The 26511-nt window shown below is 34.7% G+C and overlaps 2 protein-coding genes and 3 non-coding genes across 6 annotated transcripts; all 5 read left to right on the plus strand.

The window, feature by feature from the left end:
• Positions 1-6051: 6051 nt before the first annotated feature.
• LOC120132356 (protein SEEDLING PLASTID DEVELOPMENT 1-like) lies at positions 6052-10030 on the plus strand. Its single transcript, XM_039149137.1, has 9 exons — positions 6052-6541; positions 6899-7113; positions 7316-7466; positions 7552-7743; positions 7943-8105; positions 8224-8591; positions 8855-9031; positions 9202-9363; positions 9576-10030. The coding sequence occupies exons 1-9, from the start codon at positions 6086-6088 to the stop codon at positions 9873-9875; spliced, it is 2184 nt and encodes a 727-aa protein (XP_039005068.1). The 5' UTR covers positions 6052-6085; the 3' UTR covers positions 9876-10030.
• Positions 10031-10298: 268 nt separating this feature from the next.
• TRNAN-GUU lies at positions 10299-10372 on the plus strand. Its single transcript has one exon. It is a non-coding gene; the product is annotated as a tRNA-Asn (tRNA).
• Positions 10373-12396: 2024 nt separating this feature from the next.
• On the plus strand, positions 12397-16722 carry LOC120132355 (glycine-rich RNA-binding protein RZ1C-like). 2 transcript variants are annotated; one of them, XM_039149136.1, is made up of 4 exons: positions 12397-12458; positions 12578-12724; positions 15762-16258; positions 16351-16722. In XM_039149136.1, exons 2-4 carry the CDS (start codon positions 12614-12616, stop codon positions 16571-16573), a joined length of 831 nt encoding a protein of 276 aa, XP_039005067.1. In that variant the 5' UTR covers positions 12397-12458; positions 12578-12613; the 3' UTR covers positions 16574-16722. The 2 variants fall into 2 exon arrangements, with proteins under 2 accessions (XP_039005067.1, XP_039005066.1); XM_039149135.1 differs by lacking the exons at positions 12397-12458; positions 12578-12724 and adding an exon at positions 14250-15373.
• A 4748-nt stretch (positions 16723-21470) lies between these two features.
• On the plus strand, positions 21471-21544 carry TRNAN-GUU. Its single transcript has one exon. It is a non-coding gene; the product is annotated as a tRNA-Asn (tRNA).
• A 76-nt stretch (positions 21545-21620) lies between these two features.
• TRNAF-AAA lies at positions 21621-21696 on the plus strand. Its single transcript has one exon. It is a non-coding gene; the product is annotated as a tRNA-Phe (tRNA).
• The last annotated feature ends 4815 nt before the right edge of the window (positions 21697-26511 follow it).

Here is a 26511-nt window from a genome sequence, read left to right on the forward strand (position 1 = left end):
ATTTACCGGTTTTATCATTTCTATACCGGTTTTGTCATAGTTTTACCTGTTATATCGTTTTGGATCGACACATTTTTAATTTGGATCGACACGAACCGGTAGCATAATTTTTTAATATTTCTTCATGACTTAGACCTACTTTTATAAGTATGAACACTTTTATAAAAATGATATATACTTTTTTAAAAGTTATGTAATTTATGTTTCAATTTTTTTTAATAGTGTTTCATGTTTTCCACCTACAATATTAATTTAATAATTTCATTTACACAAAAAATTATTTGATTGTTTTGATATTTTATAAAATATTATTTAGAATTTAAATTTAACAATATTAACCAAAGATAATAATAAATATATTTTCACAGTGAAATAAGTATGGATACTTTTATAAAAAGGATAGATATTTTACAATATAACAGGTAAAAATATGACAAAACCATATTCATTATGACAAAACCGGTAAAATTTACTTGATATGTTAAAAGTATGGACACTTTTATAAAAATGATAGATACTTACCGATAACCAAAGTTTACCGGTTACCAAATTTTTTAATAGTTTTTCATATTTTCTACCTAAAACATTATTAGTTGTCAACATAATAGGTACCGCTAAACCGAATTTATTAAATACATTTTAATGTATCTGGTAATACCGTATATTAGCCGTATATTAACCCGCCTTTCCTGAGACAATCCCCTGGAATGATATTACGTTGAAAAAAACTGGCAGCGAGGGACCTTTGAGGCATTTAGGGAAAACTTGGATCACAAAGTGGATTATGAGAAGGTCTTTAACTCTTTATCCTAATCAACACCATGCAGAGATCTCATATTATGGCTGATACTGATTATTTCTATGCTCGGGGCGAAATTAAAAAAATGAACCCCTAATTCAATTTTTTTTAAAGAAATATATAATATAAATTTTTTATTAGATTTTTTTATTAAATTAAACAAATAATAATTCATTATAATATAAAAAAATGTGAAAAATATAGTTAATCATATAAATACTTATAAAAAATTACCTTTGAATATTTATTAATACAAAATAAAATTTTGACCGTGTCAAGTTTAAACTGTTCAACTCGTTAAGCAGAGACACCCCCCAAGACTAAGGGTGCGTTTGGTTCACGGAATATAAGATTACCAGTGGGAATGTAAGATTACCAGGGAATAGGATTACTGGGAATATTGTATTTTGTGTTTGGTTAGCTTAGCAGGAATGTAAGATTACTGTGTTTGGTTAAAGGAATAAAAGATTATTGGAATGTATATTTGACCAAATTGTCCTTATTATATATTTGTATAATATTATAAGTTAGAAAATATTTATATATTTTCTTTAAAAATTTAAATTCATAATATTTATATATATTTTTTTACAAAATTAAAAATATAAAAAGGTTTAATGAAAGGGTAAAATTTTATTTTAACCCCTGAACTTCATATAAAATTTTAATTATATACTTTTTTTTGTAAATCTATAATAATTTAAGGATAAATTTGTAATTTAATATTCGTAGAATTTTTATTATTCAATGACAGAAGAATGATGTTTTTGAAAAAAATAAAAATTTAAGGACATTTTAGTCCAAAACACCGGTAATCCAATAATACCTAAGGAAAGGGAGGTAATGACATTCCCGGTAATATACCCCAAAAAAATCCACTATTGGTAATCTAACATTACCGGGAATGGGATTCCCGGGCTAACCAAACGTGGGAATGTGGATTACATTCCCACTGGTAATCTTATATTCCGTGAACCAAACGCACCCTAAAGGTAGTTCCGTACGTGACTACATTAAACTCTGGCAATTACCATTTCTAGTCTCTAGTCCAAAATGTTACTTTTCCTAAAGCTTCGCCCCTCAGCATGGCTCTCAATTTATATACTCACCTTCAAAAATTAAAAATAAAAATTATTAAATAATGATTTTGGGCACATAATTGTTAAAATAGAAAGTAAGGTCAATTTAGTAATTAAACGATAATTACAAACTAACTTGAAAGGGATAAGAACTAAAAAGGATTAGAGCTGCAATTACCCTAAATTAAAATTAGCTGACCCTATTCCCATATGTAATGGGGTAAGGGGTAAGGGGGAAGTAGGATAGTAGGCTGTCCCAACGCCAGGTTGAGAACAACTTTCGTGGGATACCTCCTGCAATTACTCTAAATTGTTTAAACAAAAACGTTATCCAAATTCTAATTCCATTCAATTAATGGGTCAGTGTACCAAAACGACATCGTTTAGATGAGTTTTTCAAAGACCAAAACCACGTAGTTTTGATAGATTATATAAACTATTTTTTCCCTTCATTTCTCTTATTTCGCTCTCTTTACTCTCTATTTTCTCTAACCCTTATTTCTAATCGTCTCCAAATATCTCTCAACTCCAAATGATTCTTTTTCTCCCCATTCTCTTTTTAGTTACTTTTATGTGTGTTCATGAGGGGTACTAGTCAAACTTTGAATAAGGGTTAAGCTTGATGGATTTATGGTTTGGGTAGGACGGAGAAAGGTTATTTGGGGATAGTTGACGAAAATGACGAAGATGGATGTCGAAACGATCCTTAATCTTGATGATTTTTTTTAAAATGTGATTTGGACTTTTATACAAAATTAGTTTTTAAAAGAAGACTTGAGACTCAATCGATCATTTGAGGTTAGGTATGATCAAACCCATATACAAGTGTATTTTAAAAAAGATAATTTTAAAAAACGTATTTTTCAAGAAAAATTTATTAGCCCATTTTTTCTAAATCAGATATTTATAAATACGGGTTCGAGAGTCAATCAAATGTGTGGAAGGTCTAGCACCCCCACAAAGTTCGAACTTCATACGCTTTTTAAAGATCAACTTTACCAGCCAATCAGCAAGGATTTTCCTTCTCCCGCTTCATGCAATGGATCGCCTCTTAAGCAACGATGATGTTATCATTCATGCTTCTACATGCAATAAAACTAGCTTGGTTCCGAGTAATAATTCTCGGGAAGCTTGCTTCCACATTGCTTTGCATGTCGTTCCATAGATTAGGAAAAAGAATGTACATAAGATAATATAAACACAAAAACTTTTAAATGAATACAATAATTAGATGAAATATTTATTAGATAAAACACAATAATTATCATTGAACTAAGTTAGAATGACCTTTTTTTAAACTCGAATATTTCGAAAGTTATAAATACTCATTAAACTTCTGATTCTATCATAAAACTAGGGATGGGCATGGTACCTGAACCCGATGGGTTTCTACCCGACCCGATTGGGTAGGATTTCTTTTTTTAAAAAATTATGGTTCAGGTCGGGTCGGGTCGAGTTTTTTAAATGTGAAGTTCAGTCGGGTCAGATTCGAGTTTAGGGTGAAAAATACCCGATCCAACCCGACCCGAAAAATATATAATTTTACCTTATATATTTAGGAATAATTACAATAATACCCCTCTATATATTATTTTTTCAATTAAGTCACTATTTTTGTTGAATAAAAATAATTTTTTAATTATTTTGGGTCGGGTCGGGGTTTTAAGTTATATATTGGGGCGGGTTCGAGTCGGATGAAAACTTGTTTTGGTCGGGTCGGATCTCGAGTGGAGGACTCCTTGTTCTCAGATCGGGTCGGATAGACTAAAAACCCGACCAATACCCATTCCTACATAAAACATGACCGACGGCAATCAAACTTGAACCCACACCATTTCGGACCAGAGCCTAAATCTCGCACCTTAGACCATTCGGCCAAACTATCAACATAGGACAAATCCATCTAACGAACAATTTGTTTCGTGTACTTCGTTTCTGAACATTTTAAAAGTCAAATTAATGGACCTGCAAGTTACAACTACAAAACTAATCCCACACAACTCTTCTACGTATAGTATTGACATGTGCTCGTTGTGTTGCGCGGTCGAGGACCTTGACTTTGGTTTCGATTTCGTAATAAGACGATGATGAAGGTTCGAGCAGTTGTTAATTAAATTGTTCATGTAAATTTTGAATTATTATATATTTTATATATTTATTTTATATTTTTTTGTTGATCATATATTTTTATTCTTGGAATTTTTATAAATTCATTTCCACCCGAAATTTTAAAAATTTGTTCCCTAACATAAAATTATGTGACCGTCCGTGACACTGACATCGGTCACCAAAGATGAATCTTCCTCTCGCTATATCATCATTTTGCATATACAGAATATTTTATTGAACTATAGGTAGGGATGTGCATGGGTAGGGTTTCGCCCAAACGGACCCGAAAATTATACATCATTCACCCGATCCGAAAAATATATATCATCCACCCGACTCGAATTCGACCCAACTTTTTGAGATAAAACTCGAACCGACCCGACCCAACATAATAATAAAAATATTATTTTTAGTCAATAAAACCGAACCGGACCTTGAACCGGTGAAGGTACTGGTTCAACCGTGGTTCAACCAGATTTTATATAAAATAATATTTTTTTAAATTTTATATAATATTCAAAACAATATTAATATATATATAACATTTTTTTAAGTTTACAATATTAAAAAGTATGAAAATAACATATATAAATTAAAAAACATAAAATCAAGTGAAACAAAATGATTCAAATCAACTACAACATAATATTTAAGGTAAAACATATTAAATAATAAATATATTTTTATAACTATAATCAAAAAATAAATTTGTGGCTGAAAAAAACCATAACAAACGATGTCGTTTAGTTTAATTTTTTTTAAAAAAAAAACAATCTCACATGGCTAAGAAAAATAGAAGAGCATCCCAAAAGTCTAAAGAGTAAAAATATGAGAACAAAACAATCCCACATGGCTAAGAAACATAGAAGAACATCCCAACAGACTTCTATAAATACTAGAGGTAATTTGATATTCAAAATCATGGAGTATTTTGGTGAGCACAGAGCGAACTATTCTTTCGCTTCAATTGAGTTTGAATTTCAGGCTTCAATCGAGCTTCTAATTTTTTTTTTGAGTTTGAGCCTTTTCGAGTTCAAGTTTCAATATTATATTTCGAGTTTGAGTTGAACTTGATAATTTTTAGCTCGTGAGTTTTTGAGTCGAGTTGAGCTTACTTTTAAAGTTTTCGAGTTCGAGTCGAGCTCAACAGTACTCGAGTTCGACTCGACTCGTTTAACAAATGACGTCGTTTGGTTTAATTTTTTTTAAAGAAAAAAAGAGAATCGGCAGTTCACACTAGTTTTACCGATTTTCAGCCGGTTCACCCTGATTTTGCCGGTTCTCAACCGGTTTTACCGATTATTTATCGGTTCTATGCACAGTAGGTTTTGGAAGTTAACCGGACCGGACAGGCCACCGGTTCACAGTTCAATCGATCGAACCGACTGGTCCGATTTTAATAACATTGATAAAAACAATGATTTAATTGAAAAAATAATATATAAAGGGGTATTATTGTAATTATTCCTAAATATATAAGGTAAAATTATATTTTTTCGGGTCGGTTCGGGTATTTTCACCATAAACCCGAATCTGACCTGACCCGAACATCATATTTAAAAAACCCGACCCAAACCCAAAATTAAAAAAATAACCCGATCGGGTCGAGTCCCGTCGGATTCAGGTCCCATGCCTATCCATAACTATAGGTTTATATTAAACTTTTATCAAAATACATGTGTGGTATTAGATATTTCGCTAAATTAAAAGTATTAAATTGAATGTTTTGTTCAAGTATAGGTACCGTATGTGACAATATACTAATTTATCCTAACTATTCAACTTTTTTAACTGAATTTACCCGAAATAACTGCGCAACTGTCTACTCTTTTTACTGTCAGTAACAGTACTCCATATTTTAACTTTTTTACAATGTAATCCAAAAAATCCAGATATCTCCCACGTGTCACCAAAGAAACCACCTTCGTGTTCCACGGTCGGCAATGTCCGCCGTGGGGTCCCACTTTCCCTCCTACCCCAGAGGAGATCCCTTGGAATCTTCTTCTTCCTCGTCTTCCCCTTTGCTTCTCATATCTTCTTTTCCTTCCTACAAAAACCAAGCACACAAGGAAGGTACAAAACCATACACTCCAACGAAATGAGAGCTCTGAATTCCAGATTCGTTCTAGTCGACATCACAAACGACGCCGTCTCATGGCGCCACCGTCAGTGGCGGCATTCCCACCTCGTCACCATGTCGCAGCGCGGCGGAGCTCATCAGAGACCCCCCACGGCGCCTCTGAAGCAATCCCAGCCCTCGAGCCTCCGCACCCAGCAGATCCGGAAACCGTCGGATCGATCCACGTCCTCGAATGGGTCTTCGTCGGCTTCGACCTCGACTTCCCGATTCCAGGCGTGCACGGAGCTTGATTTGTTCCTCGAGATGTTACCGTCGAGGGTGAGGAGAGAGCTTAGCGGGCATGGTGAGATAGGGGAGTTGATTGAGGTGGTTATGGATTTGGGGAGGAAGCCTCTCGCTAGGTTTCCTTCCGGGGATTGGATTATTTCAGATCAGCCCGTTAAGCATGAGGATTTAGTGCACGCCATATCTAAGGTGATTTTCAGTGAATTAGTGAAGTCTTAATTTGAACTTTTTGCTCAATTTTTTTGTATAGTTTGAGGTAGATGATGGATTCGAATCACTGTTAAAGGATGATCCCTCAACCAATTAGATTAAGCTTCAGGTTTGAATTTTTGCTTTATGTTTAACAGAGAGAGTATTTTTTATAATAAAATTTGACTTCAATAAAAGAAAAATACTATCTGTTGAATGATTGATAATTAAATAGAGTAATTGTTACTTTATTTGTTGGAAAGGGGATTTTTGTGGCTGGCATAGTTCTTTTTGAGATGAAGTTGCTTCTTTTTGACATAGATTATAAGTGGATTGAAATTGCTTGTTTTGTCCTAGGTTGGTGACTTTTCGGATGATAACCGTTCCGGAATCGATAGATCATTACATCGCATTAGTGCTATTAGAAACCGTAAATTGCAAATTATCGGCCTCACTTGCCGGGTGGGTCGAGCTGCGTCTGGAAGTGCTGAGATTATTCACGACTTGGTCGAGGGAGGAGGTTCCATCCTGGTCATAGGTCCTCCTGGAGTTGGCAAAACGACCTTAATCAGGTACTTATTCCTACAAAGTCTCTGTTGTTTCTCGATGTCCGTGTTGTTCAAACAGTTGTTGGTGGATTTTCTCTTAATGTTATTTACACAGGGTTTCATAATCTTAATGTTATCTGATCTTACATCACTATAACTGACTCACTACTTAAGTGAAAGTTCTTGAAAGAAGTCTGTATCCGACAAAATCCTCGTTTTGTCGCAGAGAAATAGCTAGAATGTTGGCAGATGAACACATGAAACGTGTTGTCATTGTTGATACATCGAATGAGATTGGAGGTGATGGAGATGTCCCCCATGAAGGAATAGGGCGTGCAAGGAGAATGCAAGTTCCGAATGTAAATATGCAGCATAATGTGAGTATTGATGTGTATTTTTCTCATTGCAAAACATCAATCATTTGTTTCAAGTCTAATTGTTCTAGGCTCAATTACCTTGCAGGTTATGATTGAGGCGGTTGAGAATCATATGCCTGAGACCATCATAATTGATGAGATAGGTACAGAGCTTGAAGCATTAGCTGCCAGCACTATTGCTCAAAGAGGAGTTCAGCTGGTTGGAACAGCCCATGGAATGACCATCGACAACATAATAAAGAACCCTTCTCTACAGATCCTTGTCGGTGGCATCGAGGTGCAAAGCAACTTCTTTTTTCTTCACTTCATATTGCTCATATGGCTTTCAATGTGCTCAAAGTGGGATTTGCCGTATGGATATACCACTTGCTTTCATGTTGTTAGGAAATTTATGGAACAAGTAAATTATTTTGATCTATGCGACCTTTACTGAAGTTTTTCATATTGATTAAAGTCGCTCTTTCACTGGAAAACAGAGTGTAACTCTGGGTGATGAAGAAGCAAGGAAAAGGAAAGTGCAAAAGACTATTCTCGAACGAAAGGGCCCGTCGACCTTTACATGTGCTGTTGAGATGATATCTAAGACCGAGTGTCGTGTCCATCATAGACTTGATTCAACTGTGGATGCTATACTGGCTGGTAGATTATATCCATTTTACATTTATTTACAAGCCTTCTTTTGGCATCTACCTACTTGCATATCAAGTAAAGTTTTCATCTAAGAAGATATTTAAGCAGAACCATTTCTGGTTGGCAGGGAAATGTCCTTTATTTGAAATCCGTCAGATGGAGCCTGAAGCTAATGTTCCTATCAAGTCTACTGTGATGACTAAAATCGAACATCGTGAACTATCTCACATGCTTCTTAATGAAGAAAAAAGTGATGAAGTACATTATGACGAGGAAGATGAACAATCTGCGTTGCATGTTAATGAAGAAAAACGTGCTGCAGTTCATTGTGACGAGGAAGATGAGCAATCTGTGTTGCATGTTAATGAAGAAAAACGTGCTGAAGTTGATTTTGGTGATGAAGATGAAGATGATCTTCCTATTCCTAAAAAGAAACACAGGTTTACCAGGTCCGCTAGCAAACGGAACTCTCCAATATTTGTTTATACTTACAAGGTGAAGTACATGGTTTATGCTTTCCTTTTCTTCTATTTCAAGAGTGCATGATGAAATGGGCAAAAAGTAGAAGGAAAATAGATACTTGGACAGATACTTTGCTGAAATTTATAGGTTGACTTTTAGAACTTTTTCCGATAAAAGAACACGATTCGTAATTGTAATCTGACGGCCTCTAATGGAATATCTTGAATGTGCTCGATAAGCTTCGGGTGTCTTCATGCTGTGCTTATATGTTTTTTGTTGTTGGATGTATCCTTTAGATCCTTGAAGCTGATCTCTTACAAGTAGCAACAGTAATGGGACTTGAAGATGAACTAGATGTCACCGATGACATTGGGATGGCCGATGCGATTTTAGCATCCGCCTTGGAAATAAAGCAGAACCCATGGATTCGTGGAATAGCAAAGTTCCACAAGTTGCCAATGTTTGTCATTAAGGTATCTTCATAACTATTTTCACAAACAATTGTGCTGAAAAACACCAACTTCATTGTTGTTTTTATCTTCCTGGTACAATCTTTTTGCTGATATGAAATGTCATAAAAAAATGGCGCTTCATACATAAAATGTGTTTAATGGATAACATGGTTTCTTTTCTTGGATTGCAGTCAAATACCATGGCACAAATGGTCAAGGCAGTGCGCATGATTCTCGAGAGGGAATCATATACCTCAAAATCGAGGCTTCTTAACAGAAATTCTTCCGATATCGAGGTTGAAGATGATGCACCGAAACGAAAACCCACCTTGGAAGAGATCGATGCCTTAGAGGTGTTATATTTTTCCCTTGTGCTCTTTACTCATAACAATTCCAAATTTCTTCAATTATTCTTGAAATCTTGGTGGGGAAAGTGCATATGTTATTGAAACCCTGTTCTTATCATGTTTAATCAAATCGCATCCACTCAAATGTCGTCGAACTAACTGCAATCTACACTTAATGAAGTTATTGTAAATTGACATATTCCTTTGCATTCTTGCAGGAGGTTCGTCTAGCGATTGAGTATATCGTTATACCTGGAGGTGAACCAGTTGAACTTCTTCCGAGACGTTCCGAAATAATTGCCCGTCAACTTGAGCTTGTCAAAAGCTATCAGTTGGATGCAGAAAACTCAGGTACCGAGCTTAACCCAAGGTTGCAAATTCTTCCTCATAGAAACAAAAGGCTTTCATCGAAATCCCTCAAAACTACGTCGAATTTACAAAATGAGACTGGATTGAAGCCGCTAACTGATAGCAGTGGAGGAACAAGTGTTACAAGGCTTCCCTTCCTGCCTGAATAAAACATTATTTTCAATCATATGAATCATTGACTGATACAAAGCTCCAATTCTTGTACAGTTCATATGTAGGTTATGTATCTCATCACGTATTATTTGACATTGTAAAATGTAAAATAGTACAATGCAATTTATTATCGTTTTCTTTCTCAATCAAACTGAAAACATGGTACTGATGACTGAACTTTAACTTACAACACAACGAACACATGTTCGATACTAACATTAACATCGATTATAAAGTTACGGAATCGATAAATTATTGGTCCATTGTCAAAGCCTCCGATGTCTCTGCTGACAAGCATGCTTCAATGTCAATACTTCCTTCTTCTGCCCCACAGAACAGTGTAAAGTTTCCATTGACATATGTACAAATAGTTCAAACATATGAAAAGTAATTAGTTGCGTGGGAGCATTACCAAACTTGCTGGAATAGCTCAGTTGGTTAGAGCGTGTGGCTGTTAACCACAAGGTCGGAGGTTCAAGCCCTCCTTCTAGCGTTTGTATATGTAGCAACTGCTAGTACTTTTTTTTTATTTCAATATGTTATCTTTCTAATATCATTATAAAAAATCTGTCAGCTTCTAACAAAAATCCTATTAGCTTGGTTAGAGCGTCGTGCTAATAACGTGAAGGTCAGGTTCGAAACCTGCATGGGCCATTTTGTTTTTCATTTTCACACTTTCCCCAAACGTTGTCGTTTCCCTCATTACTAACTAGTATGCTATTATATCTCCTGACGTGGGAGGCCAATCTTCCTATTGGAAAGCCAATGAATGGTTAAAGTAAGGAAGCAGGTGGGTGTGAAGATCATGTGATGGGAACAAATGGTCGTGTCGGAACTGGCAGCAATGAAGTTGAACTGCTGCTCTGCCTGCTTGCTGGAGGATGGGGTAGGAACATGTCGGGGTCGGAGCAAGTCGAAAGATGGTGGAAATGTAGATGATGCATCACCAAATTAGATTTTGTTTTGGGCACTTTATCCGTTGAGAGTTAGAGCTGGAGGTTCATCGCTAAAGACCCCAAGTGGTAACTGCAGATCGGATCAACCCATACCATTAAGGCATTGCACATCACTTGTAAGTAGCATCAACGCCTTGTGTACTCCACGGTTGCATGCCAACTTGAGCCTTGCCAAAATCAAAGTTCACATATAGGGATGGTAACGGGTGGGGTTAGGGTCGGGTTTTCAGCCAACCCGAAAATACGTATCTTCCACCTAAACTGATCCGACTCAAAAATTATATATCCTCACCCGACCAGACCCAATCCAACTCGAATATATATGTTTTCCACCAGATTCTGCTCCGACCCCACCCAAATTTATATACTATAAATTCGACCTGACCTAACTCGACCCGATATAAAATAAAGACTTAATTAAAAAATAATAAACTTTTCAAAAGAAATTGCATTATTATCCCGGTCAGGTGAGAATTTTTTCACACTCCACCCGAACCCGACTTGACCTCGTCCCTTAAAAATTCGACCAAACCCGAATCTGATTTTTTTTAAAAAAAAAATTAACCCTATTAAATCAGATCGGTTCGAAACCCGTCGGTTTCAATTTAAATTGCCATCCTTGTTAATATATTCTTTTCTTAATAAAAGAAAAAAATAGTAAAATCGGCATCTATGAAAGTAATTAAAATATGATATAAAGAATGTATCTTGCAAAACTTGTGGGCTGTGTAAATGCAGACCGGTTCTTTATGGGTCCAGTGGGTGCAAATGTACAAGGCCGAAAGTATTCGATCGGTTTCTGGTTCGGGTTTTTATTAAGTCTTTATTTGATAAGACGTTTGTTGATATAGTTTTGATAAAAAAAATATCATGTTTATGTTAAAAAATATCATTAAATTATGTATAAAAAAATAATATTTTTAGGTGGTGACCTTTTAAATATTACAAACTAATCATTAAACTTCTCAAATGATTAGAAAATGGTCATTAAAATGTATCAAATTGTTATAAGATGGTATTTTAACTTATCAAAATATTATAAAATATCCTTGAATTTATCAACGTTTATTACTATTTTAACTATGCGTGGATCATTTTGTAACATTTTAGAATGTTTAACAACTATTTTATAATATTTAAAAGTTTTATGACCATTTTTTTTATATATTTTAGTGACCTATAATTTACTAATCGTAAAATATCCTTAAATATTATCTAAATTTATTATTCCCTCTATCCCGTAAAAGATGTCCATTATTGATTTTTTAGTCATTTTTTAAAATTTTGACTAATTATTATTTAAAATTTATTATTGATAAAAAATATGTAAAAGTATATATTTGAAAACTATTTGATTGAAGGTCAATAAGGGCATCTTTTATGGGACGGAGAGAGTATTATTTTAACGATGTAGGGATCAGTTTGTAACAATTTAGGACGTTTAATAATTATTTTATAGTATTTGAAAGTTATATGTCCAAAAAGATTATTTTGATGTAGTTTAGTGACCTCTAATATGCTTTATCCAAAATGTTTCACGTGTCGCCTGAATCATCTAGGGTTTCTCTCTCATAAAAATGCACCCCAACAGGATGACAGTAATACGAAGCCAAAAGAGGAGAGGTAAACTAAAGAATAACAATTCTTTTCTCGGGAAAGTTAGGATTTTTTTCCCTCAGGAAACCGATAAAGATTTTAACTTTTTGATCTTTATGTTTGGCTTTATTTTCTCTCATTCGCAGATTTTCAAAGAAGAAATATTTTTTTTTTTGTAAAGAATGGCAGGGAAAGAAGAGAACCGAATATTTGTCGGAGGATTATCGTGGGATGTCACCGAGCGACAGCTTGAACATGCGTTTAGTCAGTTTGGAAAAATTATTGAATCTCAGGTACTTTTTATTTCAAATGATAAACAAATTGTTTTCCCCTTGTTTCCGCCCCTTTTCATGTTATGTTTGGTTGCCTGGAAAATTAGATAGAGTAATTGATGGGGGATTTATAAGTGGTGTACTTTGTGGAAAATGGGTTGCTGAATTTTTCTTCAATATGGTTGAATATTGTATGCTTTCCCTAATTGATTTGCTTTTATTATTTCTCTCTTCTCGTCAAATTATTTTTTCTTGTTTCATGCTTTTTTGAATTGCTTTAAGAACATTTTGACATACCGTGGATGGGTTTTTTAGGAAGTGTTTTCGGTCAAGGTGACTGCATCAAGTTGTTGAAGTGCAAAGAATCTCTATTCATAATGTTCAAGCACAAAGTGTTTTGTTTAATTTAAGTGTATGGTTCATGGAAGGGAGCTGAAGTTAAAACTGGTTCTTTTAAATTATGTTATGGAGAACCCGTTCTGTTTCGATTAAAGGATCCTTGCATGTAGGAACAAGCCTTAAGGTTTTTTGCTTTATTTGTGAAATTTACTTTTAAAGAGCCTGAAACGATTATGGAGACTGTCTAAAGAAATGTGCATTGTTTCTTAAGTTGCCATTTGTGGCAAGCATCACAGTGAAGCTTTTGTGGAGCTGGTTATGAAAATTTTCTGGCAAGACCACTGTTTTTATTTCTTATGGACGACAAATGAGTCATCGATTTGTTTCGATTTACCATCCAAGAGGACCAGAGTTTTGTGAAGATGTCTTTTCATTTTAGTGTATATGAAAGCATGTCTAGACCTTCATTACTTGTGAAGTCATTGTGGAGCCTTATATCGCTGTACTATTCTCACGTGCCTGCCCTTTTTTGTTGCGGAGTGCGCCACCTTTGTCTCTATCCATTAGCATACAGTTTTCTGCGCCACTATGTTCCAAATGACGGTAAAGAGCGGCTGTGTGTACGCGGATGATAAAAACGATATTTCTCGAGTGCAGTGGTAATTGCTTTTGGATGGGATTGACATCATCATATCAGTCTATTTGCCTTCCAAGATTACCAGAGTTTTGTCAAGATATCTTTTCCTTTTCTAGTTTATATGAAAGCTTGTCTAGACCTTCCTTACTCGTGAAGTCCTTGTGGAGCATTAAGTTGCTGTACAATTCTCACGTGCCTGACCATTTTCTGTTGCGAAGTGTGCCACCTTTGTCTCTACTCATTAGCATACAGTTTTCTGGGCCACCATGCTCCAAATGATGATAAAGGGAAGCTGTGTGTGCACAGACGATAATGTAGTTGTCTTGAGGGCAGTGTTAATTGCTTTTGGTTGGGATAGATATCATGATATCGGTCGATTTGCCTTCCAAGAGGACTGGGGTTTTGTGAAGATATCTTTTCCTTTTCTAGTTTATATGAAAGCATGTCTAGACTTTCCTTACTTGTGGAGCCTTAAGTTGCTGTACAATTCTCATGTGCCTGACCTTTTTTTGTTGCGGAGTGAGCCAACTTTGTCTCTACTCGTTAGAGTATAGTTTTCTGGGCCACTATGTTCCAAATGATGACAAAGTGCAGCTGTGTACTCATGCATGATTATGTAGTTTTCCTGAGGGCAGTGTTAATCGCTTTTGGATGGGATTGATATCATCATATCGGCTGATGTGGTTAGCGTGACTTAAAATCCCTATTTAGCCTTATATCTCGATTTCTTTGTTGATTCCTTTGAATTTCTCAATTGGTTCAGAATAGAAATGTAGTCTGCCGGATTAGTTGTGAACATGTTTTCCATAGGAGTTTTGATGCAGTTTTGTTAATATTTCCTGTTTTCTAATAAAGTAGATCAAAACTGAATGCTGGTTCCGTATGAACACGTGATCCATGGATATTGGTATAGCAAGTTCAAATCTCTCTCTTTCAAGCTTGTATCACCGTTCACCCAATCAGTTTAGCAACCCCCAATTTGTTTCTCTTGCCTCTGATGAAAGCCTCAAGAACTAGAAAGTTTTATGCCGAGATCCAAATCTGTTCTTTTTCCGGGACTGCATCTGTATGGCAGGTAATAGATCAAGCACTCTCTGTAGCAGTAAGTTTTGGGAGCTTGTATTATTTTAGCGACTCCTATCTCCGTCAGATTTTATTGTGAGAGCCTTTTCAAAGTCTTCCAGTTGTGTTGACCAAGAATGCTGAAACTGTAAGATACGACTCATTATTTTTGGCAGTTTTCTGAACCCACTTTCAAATTTCTCCTCCCTAACTGATTGCACACGGACATTATAAGTACGCTTTGGCATATAGGGCCTGATGATGTATCTGCTTCTCATGTCATTTATACCTTGCAGACAAACCGACTGATATGGAAAATGTTTTTGGCTTGGTAAGGATCGATTTTAGCCCAATGTGGAAACCATAGCGTCTATTGTTTTTTAACACTGACCGGTGAGAATGTAACTATAAAGAGGAAGAGAAATGGAAGAAAGAAAACCATTTGTTTGACCATATGGAGGTTTTGATAAGTTATTGCATAAGCAGCTATGTTGGATCCTGTGGGAATGAGTCAAGGTCAGAGTAATATTTTATCAGATCAGAAAAGGAAAAATTGCAGAATCTTCTGTTATGTTTTAAGAATCTTTGCAATATCATCATATCAATTCATAACCAACTATAACGAGGAGAAAGTAAGTTCCGCTTCCTTTATTCCCCCGTTTACTATGTTTTCGAAGTCCATTTATTTCATTTCCATAGATGATGTTGATGAATTTTTACTAGAAATATATTTGATTCTATGAATTTTACTTCTTCCCTATTATACCATATTCCCTTCAACTTATCTCTTTTTTATAAACTAGAACTATCTTATGATATAAGTAGGCACAAGCATAATTGTCTAGACTGATGTTCTTCAAATTTACTTGATGTAATTTTCTTCTATCCTTAGTATACAAATGATGCATGGTGCTTACTTGTTTCTTGTATGTTAAAACGCTTATATTGATAATCATGTAGTACTTGCTTTACAATTTCTTTGTTGTTTGGTATGAGCTTTTTGTGTGTGGATATCTGTAGATCATGGTGGAGAGAGATACAGGGCGATCTCGTGGATTTGGATTTATTACATTTTCAGAACGCCGGTCCGTGGATGATGCTATCAGGGAGATGCATGGACGTGACTTGGGAGAGCGCACCATCTCGGTGAATAAGGCACAGCCCAAGATGAGTGAAGATCTTGATCGTGGCTATAGAGGAGGTTACTCATCAAGTGGCAGGGGTCGCTATGCAGGTGGAGACAGAGACAGGCCCGTTGCACAAGATGAATGCTTCAAATGTGGGCGCTTCGGGCACTGGGCCCGCGATTGTCCTTCAGCTGGTGGTGGCCGAGGTGGGAGTGGTGTCTTGTTATCTTCACGCTCAAGATACGGTGGCGCTGATGACTGTGGTGATCGCTTCAGAGATCGTGATCGGTACATAGATGACCGTTATGATGGCGGGCGCTTTAGTGATAGGGACCGTTTTGAAAGCAGAGACGACAGATATGGGAGCCGTGATCGTTTCATTGGCGACAGGTATATAAGATTTTAACCTGATGTTACTGCACAGGCTTGACATCATCTGTCGTATAATATCTTCAATTCTAATGCTTCCATAAACAATGCAGGTATCCCCCTGCTGGAGATCGATATGGTGTTCCAGATCGTTTCCCTCAGAATGGTTATGGCAGAGAGAGAGGGTTTCGAGATGTTGCTCCAAGAGGCAGTGATAGGTATGGAGGTGGAGGGCCAGCAGCGCGGAGTGATGGAAGAAGCTACCGGAACAGGGCCGGCCCTTACGATCGTTCGGGCATGGGAGGAGGTCGCCTGTCTTCATTTGATCGCTATTAAGCGATGCCATTATGATGTGTCAACTTTTAGGTGAAAACGGTATAAGCATAGGTACTTGGTTTTATCAAATCTATCAAACAATGAAGCATGTATGATGCTGGAATTTCCATGAATGGTAGGATTTGGCGCAGTTTTATTAAATTAGAGAATCTGCTCCTTTTGTTATCTTATTTCTTGCTCGTCCTATGCCTATGCCCCCATCATTAGAACCACCATCCTCACCATCAACCGGTACCCATTGTGTCCGCCATTGTTTCATAGCCCGATCCTTATCTCTATCGTCATCCCGTCAACCCGATACCTTAAACCGAGCTGCCATCATCTCCGAACCACATGCTAAAACAAAACTCACAGTCCCCTCACCTAACTTCGGCCACCAATTGTCATCACCTTACATACCCGAAAGGAAATACTTCATTTTGAGATCTCGGGTTCTAGAGTATCCGGGGCTTCGGGCATGATCCGATCAAAATGTGACCCGAACCGAGGAGAGTAACATACTTCCATTTGGTGTTGATCTAATGTCGGATATATAGCTCGGGGTTTCGAAGCTTTTTTTGAGAGTAACATACTTCCTTTTTCATGCAGTTCAATTTGACCCATTTTGCACTTTGTTTATTCTAGCCTATTTAACTTCTGCTTTTTGCAATTTAATCCTTAGCAGTCCTCTAATTTGAATGATTTTTTCTATAAAAAAATTAAAAAGTTAATGAAACTATTTTTTAATTTTTAATTAAATTCACACCATTTGCATCTATTTATGTGATCATATTTTAAAATTAGATTCACAATTGTTACTTTTAAAAACTGAGATAGCATGTGATTATTCGTTAAAAGGATAACTCATGGTTATATCTCAAATCTTTTTTATATGTAATTGATTTTCGAATATAACTTTTAAAAATTATTTTTTAAAATCTAATTTTGTTCATTCGATAAAATAATTCGACTTTTAAACATTTATATCAAAATCTTAGTGGTGCCAAAATTGACACACCCTTTATTCTGTGTCTCACATGGTGAGATATCATATTGTAATTCTATACCTTTCGAAATATGTAATAATATACATGAACTAAGTTATCTCAGTGACTAAAAATGATTGTTATTTCTAGAGGTCTCAGGTTCAAACACCAGATGTTGCATGATATTTGAGCGTCATGGTGTTTACTAATGATATGAAAATATTGTAATATAATAAAACCGAATCTTTTAAATATACAAAAAATAAAATAAAATTATCATATTGTAATATTATATTATACACTTTTTGAAAAATGTAATATTATATCATCCACTAATCCTATTTTATCCTAGTGTTTATCTATGATATGAAGATGATGTAATATAATAAAATGGAGTCTTTTAAATATAATATTAATTGATTTAATGAATTAAAAACCCCTAATCCATTACTTACCACTTTTATCATCAACCACAAGAAAGCAATTACAAGGTAAAAAAATGACCAAAACATCATTATTTTGACAGATTATAATTACATATATAGGTAAATTCGGTAGAAAAAATCCGGTCAAATAATAATGTTTTCGGTAAAGCGCTACCTAAAACATTATTTTTTCGACCAGACCGCTTTTACCTGTATAAGTCCGGTCAAAATAATGATGTTTTCGGTCATTTTTTTACCGGTTTTGTTATTTAAAATAATAACAAAACCGGTATCGCCTTATTTTAGCCATATACTAAGGCGCCGCACGTGAGTGTTTCCCAATTCAATTACAACATTAATTGATTTAGTGAATTTAAAACCCATTAGGTTCCTTACACTTTTATCCACCCAGCCACGTGTTTGTAGTTATGTACATAGAATGTGTGTATCTTATCAATGGTAAGAAAGATTCTAAACATACAGTAACTGCCTCATACTATTCATTTAGTACCTAAATTGTTGATTTTATTCGTTTTGATACCTAAACTTTTAATTTTTTTAAAACACGCCTAATATTTAGTTTTTTTCTCTTTATTTTAGTACATCGTCGTTAAAAACTTTAGTTTTTTTTTCCATTTTATTACCCTGTTCAAGGAGTCAATCCAATGCTGAACAAGGAGGCCAATCCTCAGGTTGGAATCAATCTGGTGGCTGGAACAAAGAGGGTAACCAGGGCCGGAGGAGTGGTGGAACAAATGGTGGTGGAGCCAAGACTTGGAGCCAATCCAATGCTGATTAGGGAGGCCAATCCTCCGATTGGAATCAATCTGGTGGCTGGAACAAAGAGGGTAACCAAGGCTAGAGTGGTGGAACAAATGGTGGTGGAGCTAAGATTTGGAGCCAATCCAAGGCTGATCAGGATGGCCAATCCTCCGGTTCGAATAAATCTGGTGGTTGGACCAAAGAGGGCCAGAACTCTTCATCACGTATGAGCCGTGTCATCGCTCGACCAAATTTCCTCATTATGTAGGAGTTGTGTCAACCTTCGATAACCAACCGTCCTCATCACGTAGGAACCGTGTTATCACCTTTAGATGGCCAAAACTCTTCACCACGTATGAGCCGTGTCATCAACTGACCATATCTCCTCATATGTAGGAGTTGTGTCAACCCAGATAATCAGCCGTCCTCATCACGTAGGAACCGTGTTATCACCCTTAGATGGTCTGCCGTCCTCATCACGTAGGAACCGTGTCATCACCCGACCAGATTTCCTCATTATGTAGGAGTTGTGTCAACCCAGATAACCAGTTGTCCTCATCAAGTAGGAACCGAGTTATCACCCTTCCTAAAGATGGCCAAGATTCATCATAGTATGAATAGTGTCATCCCCTGACTATATTTCCTCATTATGTAGGAGTTTTGTCACCCTTAGACGACCCAAACTCTTCATCACGTATGAGAGTGTCGTCTCCCAAATCAAACAACAAATCTCAAAACCAAAAAAAAGAACCAGACAAAAACTGGTTGTCTTTTTCGTCTTTGCCCTATTCTTGTTAACACAAGAATGTGCAAAGAGGGGCATCTGTAGACACCCGCTTTTGTCCGGGTCGAAATAATATTAAATATAATAATAATAATAATAATAATTATTATTATTATTATTGTTAAAATAAAATTACAATGTTTGCAGGCCCACAAAACAAAGATCCAGATGCATTCAATTTGGTTACAACCCAACCCAGACCCAGTTACAGCAACCCATACTCGTGCCATTTTCAGTCCCCACATGAAGCATCAATATGTTAGTGTTATTACTCCGCTACCCATATTTAATAAGGTAGTGGGTATAGCATTAAAGGAAAATGGGGAGCAAATGAAAGTGGGGTGGGGGAATTATTGTTTTAATAATTGTAATTTTGCAACTATAAAAAGGGAAGGATACGGGGTTGAGCTAGGGAGGAGGAAACAGAAAAAAAGGAGAAGTAGCAGTAGCAATTGTTGCTGTCTGCTTTAGTTTGATTCGTGAAATAGGCGATTTCCTTGTTGATGATAAGATTTGACTACTGATTTGAATTTGTATTCAACCAAGTTAAATGCATTGGAAGTGGTTGGCTCCATTAAAGTCACTGTCGAGAAGGTTTAGGAAAGCAACGATCATAGAGGATAAGTTTTAGAAATCTTTTATATCAAGTTAAATGCATTGGAAGTGGTTGGCTCCAGTAAAATGATTTTCTTTTAAATAATTAATTTGAAGTAAATTATTCAATATCCAACAAACGGATCATAATTTAATTTTATATTCGATTCAGGATTTCTACCACGTGTAAGTGAAACAGTACTAATTTTGGGCGCTGTGGGGTGCTAATCTTTCCCCACGTGTAACCGACTCCCGAACCCGTTTTCATCGAATCTTTGGTAAACGTATATCATCTTTTGTCTTAAAAAACGATTTTTTTTAAATTGTTTTTAAAAGACAATTTTAGGTATTCGACATACCTAACCCAAAGGTTGATAGCGACTCTATCCAATTTAATCCAAATTAATTCAAAATCACCATTTTCCAAAATCAAAGTCGTAGCCCTTTATGACAACTATAATACTCCATTCTTTTTTCTTTAATTTTCTTCATTTTTACTAAATAAAAATAAGTAAAAATATTTTTTTATTTGTGTCGGATTGAATTTGGTACGGATAGAATCTTCCTAAACTTGGATCAGACCGAGTGAAGGGGTATACTAAAGTTGGAGTCAAACTGGTCAAAAATTCCACCCAACCTAACCCGTGATCATTCCTAACTATGATATTTAAACTATTATAATGGATATTATTTTAGTATCTCTGAGTTTTTAATGACCAATTTTTTTTTTAATTTGTTACCATACCAAGAAGTCATGTTAGATTTTTATTTCAAATTTAACGGTAGCTTGACGTATTTATAAAAATATTTTAATTGACTAACTAAATTATAATTTTATGCAGAAAACATAAATTATTTATAACCGACCAAATAATTGAGTGTCTTGGAATGTAATTGACACCAAGTATAATTACTACATAAATATTCCAACTATTGAAGCTTAAAATTATAGATATTAATGGTCGATCTAATTCAATTAACAAAATATCTTATGCAATTTAAATATAAATTACATATTGAAATATAATAACCCACTAATAAAAACATATATAAATTTAATTATTTGATTCTTTAGTATATAATTTTGAAATTAAATTTGTAATTTTTACATGAAATTATTTTATTGTTTCTCTTTCTCCTATATTTAATTTAACTGAAACTTCAGATTTTTCATTTATTAGGTTCGTGACTATTTCTCTTAATAATCTTGTTTCGAGGTTTGAACATGAATTTCATAGTGTAATGTAGTTATTTTTAAATACATGTAAGCCACATCAACCATATGCTTTTGGTTCATAGTAACAAGCTTAAAACTCTTAGTGCTAAAATTGGATAAAATAGGAAATGATTGAAATTGAAAGCAAGTAGCTGGAATAGCTCAGTTGGTTAGAGCGTGTGGCTGTTAACCACAAGGTCGGAGGTTCAAGCCCTCCTTCTAGCGTTCATATATTTTGCAACTTCTAATTAACCTTTTAATTTCAATCTGTTACCTTATTTTATAATTCTTGAAAAAAGGGAGCACTTATTAGCTCAGTTGGTTAGAGCATCGTGCTAAAAACGTGAAGGTCGCAGGTTCGAAACCTGCATGGGCCAATCTAAATCTTTTGCACAATTTTTTTGTTTTTGCTAACGGCGTCACTAGTATATGTTTGAAATCCATTCAACTCTTTTACTGCTGTTTCTGCAGTGTAGATGAGAGTAGGAAATTCTTTTACTGCTTTCAGCCTGCTTATAGCAAAGCCATATGCCCTTTATTGATAATCCTGCTTCTTTTAAAGCATGTAGTGCAACCATCCACTTATGGAGATCTAAACAAATAAAATAGAACGATAATGTAACACTTATGTTATCAGGAATACACCTTTACTGAGATGAGAAATCTGACAAATTTTTTTACGGAATTAGATGACTCTCAAGAAAAGTTGGGTTATAAGTGAGGGGGCTGTGCTTGAGGAGAATGAGAAGAGGTGGAGTAAATTGGGAAATGTGGGCTAGGTTTCAGTTTTTGGCCAGGAACTTGAAACGATGTCATTCTGCGTAGGGAGATAGCCAACTATCTGATCGGTTTGGATCGGTTCCGGATTTCCAAACTGAAACCGAACGGAACCGATTGGTTTTTAAAAAAAACAAAACACACTAAATCGGTTTCGGGTTTTTTTTTCTTCCAGTTTTCAGTTATTTTTTTGGATCGGATTGGATCTGAACACCCTTACTTACCGTTGTTTGGCCCTGTCGTTCATCATAAATCACAAAAAAACTATTCGAGTTCTCATCCGTCAACCTCGACCATTGTTTTCTAGTGATCGTCACTACCAATACTAGATGGAGCACCAACCTCATTCGACTATAACTCCATTGGTCTTGTGACGAGACTCTCGACCATTCGTCTGGGAGACTGTGTTGAAAGCTCACCTAAAAAACCTAAATGCCATTGATGATTTTCGATGATTGAGACCGATTCTGGCATTCGTAAGCCACCCGTCTGCCATCGTTGTATACCTCGAGTGGTTTCAAAAGAAACCTAACCAATGGATCACTTCACTATCGTCGTTTCCTCTGTCATTGCTGATAGGCAAGAACTCTGATTGCTTTTCGTTTGTTTTACATTATTTATGGATTTTTTTAGTGGATTTGGATATTTTTTAGGAATAGATGCATCTAGGGTAATCAGCCAACCTCCTCCGTCCGTTTCATCATCGTACGAGTTTTCTTTGCACGTGGGGCAGCTCTAATAACCCAAAAAATTCTACAAGACGTATCTGGTCAGATCGAAAAGGCCCAAACTAGTTTACCTGAACCTACTAGTCCAACCAAAATGACAGAATTGAATTATTGAACCTATAAACTATTGACTTTGACCTAACCTTTAACCTAATCGTTAACCAGACTCATTGACTTTGAATTTTACTTTCAAATAACTGTTGACTTTGACCAAAAAGTTGACTTCTTCTAAAAGGTCCTAGTTTATGTTTTTTGACCTCTTGAGTCCAAATTATATGTTTGTTTTTCTAAATTCTAACACGAATGCCTTTGAATTGACTGTGAACCCTGAACATGTATACAAATTTAAGTATTTTTGGTTAGGTATTTTAAGGTTGGACTAAGAAACTGATTCATTCTGTTAAGTATTAATGTATTTGTAATTCTCCTGACTGTACGTATGCTCGACCTAATGCCTCTCTATCTAGTCGTTTACATGAGCTCATGATTACCCGTATGATTCAGTAAACCTATTTAACACTCCATTTAGAATATTACTCGTGTAGTAACTCTATTTTGATGTTGTTTAGGTCTGTGTATTATTGTAGAGCGTAGCGAGACGGGTGCTAAGTAGATCTCCCAGACTGATCCTTTTTGCGACGTGTGTTACTTGTGTGCTATATAAATATTTTAAATATTTCTCTGAATTATCATGTATACATAATTGTTTTATCTATTTTGAAATATGATTGTCTGATTTGATTTTACTTCTGAATAGTTTTCTTTGAAGTCATATTCTTGATTTACTAAATTTTAAATCAAGCTTGTCTGATACATGTTCTCTAGTTATTATTTTACTGAAAAGTAAATATGTCTGGTTTATGATTTTCTTGATTCTACTAGTACTATATGAAATTGTTTTACTGGGCACTTTCTAGGATGTGACATTGAATTATATAGGTTCAGCTTCGATTAATCTGGTAATTCCTTATGGACTTAAGATGACCTTGGGTAGGCACTTAAACCCAATGGGCCTAGGGTAAGACCTTATGAATCATAAGGAATCCCCTTAGGATTATTCCTTTACTTTGTGCATTGGGTAAGTCCTCATGGACTTGAGGCATACCCCTCATATGTTTGTTTGTTTCGGCTAAGGTAAGTCCTTATGGACCCAAAGTGCTCATTTAGGTTGGCTCTTAGGTCCATTGGACCTATGGTAAGTCCTTATGGATACAGTTATAGGGAACTACATATGGTGTACAGTTGGAGGGTAACTATGTATTTGAAATAAAAATTATACTATCACTTTTACTATGATTTTGAAATCAATTTTGAAATTTATATGTATGTTTTTACTTTGCACTTATTGAAACATATTGAGTGTAACACTCATGGCCCATATATGTCTCATAATACGAGTTACAGATATCACATCAACTTAACTGACTTTTGTTGAACTTAAAGGCTTAAAAATTTTGTTTCATTTAATAATTTCCCTTTTTACTTTAATTTTTTCCTAAATCATATTTTTTTTAAAAACATTATTTGATCATTGAAAACTAATATGATTTCAGTCAGAAATTAGACAGTTCAGTGTTGTTCATATCCAAGTACGACTGCCTAATACCGTTTGATTTTAAACCATTTATAAATCTAACATTTATACTATTCACTCATAAATACGATTAATACTAAAATTAGACAAAACTAAAGAAAATAACCCTAATTACTATTACAAACCCTTTTAAAAATAAATTTGATAAAGCAACCCAACAAATATAATGTACATGCCACTAATAAGTCAAAGTTAGGATGTCTTACTGATACAGTCATAGGTTTGAACTTGCATAAGATGCTAACAAGCTCCTTACTTCACGACCTCTACTTTATTCGAACTTACGCATGAAAATCATCACGCGCTAAATAAAACTTAGTGAGACAGAAATATAATTAAAGTGATGTAAACCCATAAATTTTATAAAAATATAATAAACAAACTGTAATTTAAATATAAACATTAAACTCCAAACCGGGCTAGTCAAGTCATTTTTCCTTCTGAAAACCTGAAAATCATCATCTCATGAGTTTATCAAAAATCATGTAAGTCAACATCGAATATCATAAATAACTTTTGTTCTGTTCATTCGAACGTATTTCAAAACTTTCTTTCCAAGTCTATGTTCCTTTCTTTCACATATTGTCATAACTTTCATATTTACTATTATATCCCAATGTATATGTAAGAGAATATAAGGTACGTGAGTTTAAGGTGCGCACTAGGCACAACATAGTGTCGAATCATAATTAAAACTGAGATATGATGCACTTTAGTGCAATCATAACCCGAATGAGTACCAACGGTGCTGAACATTGTTACACGAATGTACCAAAGCTGAGCTGATAACTGAACATTGATACACGAATGTACCAAAGCTGAACTGATATGTACTCACTTAATGGCATGCCAAATGTACCTATGACTCTCACAATAACATACAATGGGCTTTCAATTCATTTCGTAATCATTTGATAAAAAATATATTAGAATCAAAAATATATTTTAAACATATTTGTAAAACATAACATGGGCAATCCATACCCAAAATAATTCAAATAATATTTCTAAAATCATAGAGAAAATATTACATCATTAACAATAAATATCATTCTCATTATAAAAAGAATTCATTAGAATACCTTTTTCAGAAAATATCGTATAAAAACATATTAGGTAAATTTCATACCCAAAATAATCATAAATCTTTTATATGTCATTATAAAAATATTCAATTATTAAAATAAAACCATACTTTCAAAAGATAATGTGAGGTTGACTTATCGCAAGTCTTCCTCAATCAGAATAATTAAATAAATAAACTGCACTCACCTTTGTCTCACTACAAAACTTGTATACAATAATCTTAGTCACGAGCTTTTTCATTTCCTTTCAGATCGTTCGGATTGCTAGATTTATTGTAATCTGACAATACCAAATTATAACACAAAATGTTCAAACTACATATTAGTATTGTTCTAACATAAGCTTATTTTAACATTTGAAAATCTATAAAATAAAATCGATAACTAAATTGATATCAACCTAACTCATAACTCCATTATAACTTCAAACTTCTCGAAACACTTATTCAATCCCATAAATAATTATTCACAATATGATTCTTCAACTTTTACCAATTATAAAATCAAACCACATATTTTAAATTCTTTTTAGAATTCAACTCAACTTTTCCTTTAATTTCATAATGACTCTTCATTATTATGATCATTTCCCATTAAATATATAAAATTTCCAGCAACTAAAATAAAAGTTCAAATCAATACGTCAACACTCAAAAGCTTACAATTTCATCCTAAATTTTCTTAGACTTTTCAATTTCAACCTTGCAACTTGATAAACTTGAAATTCAATCCCAACTTAATACTTAAACTCCAAAATCAGCACACTTTCCAGAATTTCCAGAATTATTCTAACTCACCCAAATAGTACTTTTACATTTAAAAATTAACACCCAAGTCCCTATATTATCAAGGCTTTTCGAATTCTAAACTAAAAATTCCAAATTTTGCAATTTAGCTCTAATCAACTTTCCAAATTAAATTTCCAGCATTTCAAGTACCAAAAATCAGCATTGAACCTTTCCAAAAATTACATTCTTGCAATAAAGTTTCAAAATTCTCAAAACTTGG

The sequence above is a fragment of the Hibiscus syriacus genome, unplaced genomic scaffold (assembly GCF_006381635.1).
Source record: "Hibiscus syriacus cultivar Baekdansim isolate YM2019G1 unplaced genomic scaffold, ASM638163v2 tig00110561_pilon, whole genome shotgun sequence".
Lineage (NCBI taxonomy): Eukaryota > Viridiplantae > Streptophyta > Magnoliopsida > Malvales > Malvaceae > Hibiscus > Hibiscus syriacus.

Excerpts from the sequence above, each read along its gene's own strand:
- LOC120132356 (XM_039149137.1), top strand. The coding sequence starts at position 6,086 with ATGAGAGCTCTGAATTCCAGATTCGTTCTAGTCGACATCACAAACGAC. Across the intron at positions 6,542-6,898 it reads TAGTGCACGCCATATCTAAG|GTTGGTGACTTTTCGGATGA; the intron begins GTGATTTTCAGT and ends GTTTTGTCCTAG. Across the intron at positions 9,032-9,201 it reads TGCCAATGTTTGTCATTAAG|TCAAATACCATGGCACAAAT; the intron begins GTATCTTCATAA and ends CTTGGATTGCAG.
- LOC120132355 (XM_039149135.1), top strand. The coding sequence starts at position 15,230 with ATGTTGGATCCTGTGGGAATGAGTCAAGGTCAGAGTAATATTTTATCA. Across the intron at positions 15,374-15,761 it reads CCAACTATAACGAGGAGAAA|ATCATGGTGGAGAGAGATAC; the intron begins GTAAGTTCCGCT and ends GGATATCTGTAG. Across the intron at positions 16,259-16,350 it reads GATCGTTTCATTGGCGACAG|GTATCCCCCTGCTGGAGATC; the intron begins GTATATAAGATT and ends TAAACAATGCAG.